At 50.1% G+C, this 3708-nt stretch overlaps 1 protein-coding gene across 1 annotated transcript; it reads right to left on the reverse strand.

Annotated features, from left to right (window-relative positions):
* Positions 1–421: 421 nt before the first annotated feature.
* Lrrn4cl (LRRN4 C-terminal like) lies at positions 422–2309 on the reverse strand. The gene has a single exon (XM_059248521.1). It carries the CDS (start codon positions 2087–2089, stop codon positions 1376–1378), a length of 714 nt encoding a protein of 237 aa, XP_059104504.1. The 5' UTR covers positions 2090–2309; the 3' UTR covers positions 422–1375.
* Between the last annotated feature and the right edge of the window lie 1399 nt (positions 2310–3708).

The raw sequence follows: 3708 nt of genomic DNA on the forward strand, positions 1-3708 counted from the left end.
GGGAGTCATTGGTATAAACTGTTAATAACTAACAAAAACACTAACTTGAAGCCGGGCAGTGGTGGCACACACCTTTAATTCCAGCGCACGGGAGGCAGAGCCAGGTGGATCTCTGTGAGTCTGAGGCCAGCCTGGGCTACAGAGCGAGATCCAGGACAGGTACCAAAACTACACAGAGAAACCCTGTCTCAAAGGGAAAAAAAAAAAAAAAAAAAAAAAAATCCCAGCCGGGCGGTGGTGGCGCACGCCTTTAATCCCAGCACTCGGGAGGCAGAGCCAGGCGGATCTCTGTGAGTTCGAGGCCAGCCTGGTCTCCAAAGCGAGTTCCAGGAAAGGCGCAAAACTACACAGAGAAACCCTGTCTCGAAAAACCAAAAAAAAAAAAAAAAAAAAAAAAAAAAAAAAAAAAAAAACCCACTAACTTGTGTAGACTGCAGCTTGGGCCCTCTGTCTCCTCCAGCTCATGGTGATCCTTAATCCTCAGTTTCCCCAGACACAGTTGGACTCTGAGCAGGCTTATCCTTAGTAACAAAACAAAAGTAGGTAGGAGAAGGGCATAGCTCCAACTTCAACTCCTACCCTCCAGAAGCTTATTCTCAGAATCTATGTGGAATCCACACACGGTTGCAGAGCACTTGTGAGATTGTATAGCCTGTGTTGGCAAACCCCACCCCATAGGCTGAACCTGGCCTGCCCCTTGCCATTGAAGACCTATGAGCTATGGACAGTTTACATTATTAAATTTATTCTTATTTTATGTGTATGAGTGTTTTGCCTGCATGTATATATATGCATGTATGCGAGTGCGGACTGCTGGCAGAGGTCAGAAGTAGACATTGGATCCCCTGGAAACGGAGTTATAGATAGTTGTGAGCTGCCATGTGAGTGCTGGGAATAGAACTCTGGTCCTCTGGAAAAGTAGCCAGTGCTCTTAACTACTGAACCATCTTTCTCCCTCACCGCGCCCCCCCCCCACTTTTGTTAGTTTTTGCTTTTGTTTTATTTTAGGGTCAGTGCTGGAGATTAGAATTGTAGACCCCACCATGCAGGGCTTTAAACAGCTCGATTTTAACTGGCTATATATAAGTACCTATGTAATGTCTGCAATTTTACCCCCTCAAGCCCATAAAGCTTAAATCATTTACATCTGACCCCCAAGGAATAATTGCTACTCCTCCTAGAGCCCAGAGAACATAGTGACGGTTATTTTGGGACTAAACAAGCTCAGTCCGAGGCCAATTGCCTGGGCTTCTGCTCTGACTTGGCCGTGCTGCTGGTGCCAGGTGGCAGCAGGCCCCACACTCCTGGGAGTGGGTTGGGCTCTCCAGATGTGGCTGGAATGCACCAGACTTGTTTCCAGTTGGTAGGACTCCTATCAGAGAGCTTCTGAAGCTTGGGCGGTACCTTGCCGTCGGGGGCAACCCCACTGCTCACGAAGGCAGAAATGCCAAACCAGGGCGGCACAGCTCAGCAGAGCCAGAGCCGTGCCCACTCCCACAGCTGCATGGACCAGGATGACAGGTCTGGGCGGCATGATAAGCTTTCGACAAGGCCCAAAGGAAGAGCCAGCCCAGTTCTCAGGACCCTCAACATCTGCTTCAGGAACATGGCTCTCACCAGCGTCATTAGCAGCCACCACACAAAGGATGTAAACACCCCCAGACTTCAGTCCCTTCAGCTCTGCTCTTCGAACTGTTGCATTGAAGGGGCCACTCCTTTGTGGAGCCCCGTTGCTTTCCCAAAACAGAAGCCAGTAGTGATTGACCGGAGAGAAGGGAGCACACCAGTGGACCACCGCGCAGCCTTCCTCAGCCACAGTTTGCACTTCTCCCAGCCGCGGAGGGTCTGGCTGCTGATCTTCCCTGGAGAGCCCTGGGCACATGCAGGCTACTGGCCCAACCTTCTGCAGCTCCTTGCAGGACACCTGCAGGTGGCGGCAACGGTCATAGTCGCAAGGGACAGCCAGAGAAGGTATGGTCATCGCCTCATCATCCTCTTCCTCATAGTCTTGGGGGGTCAAGATCTGAGCTTTAGAAACCAAGGAGGCGGTCATGGCCACAAGCCACAGAAGGGAAAGAGAGCCCAGCATGGAGTCTGGAAGGGAAGGAGTGATTGGGTAAATGCTGTCAGCTGTGCCTTCCAGGACAAGACCTTTAGGAAAAGCATGAAAAGCACAACATAGGCCCAAGATGAGCAAAGGAAAGAGGTGGGACCGAGACACGCAGTTATTTGTCAACTGGCTTCTGAACACGATTTTTTGTTTTGTTTTGTTTTGGAGGCAGCTCCTGGTCCTCCTGTCTACACCTCCAAATCACTAGAATCAATAGTGTGTGTCACTAGGCCTGATTGTGCTTGGTTTGGGATAAAAATAATAAAATACAGTCCCACATATGAGAGACAGATGTTTGGACAGCACCATGCAATGCGCTAGAAGCAAGCAGCTAATGGATAATAAAGTGCTGGGGAAAGAGGAGGAGGAAACGGATTTCTTCAGTTTAGGGAAGAAAGGTGGAATGAATTGGCTGCCACCCAGAAAACTGACCTATGTAAAACAACGCTTAGTACGATGCACAAAAATCCAGAAGACAGGAGAGGGGAGAAAGAAAAGGAGTGGGGACATCTTGGGAGTCCTCACTCCCTACCTGCATTTGTGCAAATGCTGCCCAAGCAATCCAGGCTCCTCCTCCCTGTCCACCCTCTTCCCAGCCACAGCAGCCTCTCACCAGTGGGTAGGCCTTGACACAGTGAGAATCTGCCTCCAGACATCCGTGGGTATCAGGCGGAGAGGTCCCTGTCACAGGCCACTCTCAGGTTGTGTCTTCAATTCTATTTTGGCTGAGGACTTTTATACCCCTCAACTCTGATGTCACCACCTAGCCCCCGAGTGCCAAGAAGAGGGCTGGTTCCCTCAGAGGGACTGAGTCACGGGGCCAGGGATAGGGGAAGCCACACGCAGTGTTTTCAGCTGAAGGCCAGGATGCCTGGGTTCTGACAGGAATGAAATGTGGAAAGCAGCCAGGAATGGAGAATCCAAAGGCTGCAGTCATGTGAAGGGATGGGAAGAGGAGAATTATCAGAGGGAGGGAGGGCACCTGGCTGGTATCAGACAGGAAAACATCTGTGGATGGTGTGGGGCCTGAATTAGAAAATCCTGTTTTAGTGAAAATCCTACCACATTCATGGCAGTCATTTCCTGTCTTCTGCCTCCCAATAGACAGAGAAGGGAGGGGTGTAAAGGCCAGAATGATGTATCCTAACTCACCAGACCCGCCCTACCCTGTCCCCCTCCCCTCAGGGAGATGAGAATCACATGACTAGAGCAGGAAGCCTACATCTGGCCAGGATAGGGTTCTTCCCTAGATTATGGGATAGAAACAGCTGCATTGAGTGTGGTGGTACATGCCTGAATTTCTCAGCCTAGGGATGCTGAGGCAGAATCATCAGAAAACAGCCTGTGCTACATAGTGAGACCTTCTCTCAGAAAACAAAGCCATAAAATATCTGGATAGGTGGTACAAGCGTGTAATTCAGTGCTTGGGATGATGCAGCAGGAGAGTGGCTAAAAGTTTGAGGCCAGTCTCTAAGAATCTGTTTATAAATATATAAAAAGGAAAGAAAAAAGGCTGGGTGGTGGCGGCAGTGGTGCACGCCTTTAGTCCCAGCACTTGAGAGGCAGAGACAGACGATGTGAGTTACAGGCCAGCCTGG

This window comes from Peromyscus eremicus, chromosome 1, assembly GCF_949786415.1.
Source record: "Peromyscus eremicus chromosome 1, PerEre_H2_v1, whole genome shotgun sequence".
In the NCBI taxonomy this organism is placed as follows: domain Eukaryota; kingdom Metazoa; phylum Chordata; class Mammalia; order Rodentia; family Cricetidae; genus Peromyscus; species Peromyscus eremicus.

Coding starts and splice junctions, on each gene's coding strand:
- Lrrn4cl (XM_059248521.1), bottom strand. CDS start 2,089: ATGCTGGGCTCTCTTTCCCTTCTGTGGCTTGTGGCCATGACCGCCTCC.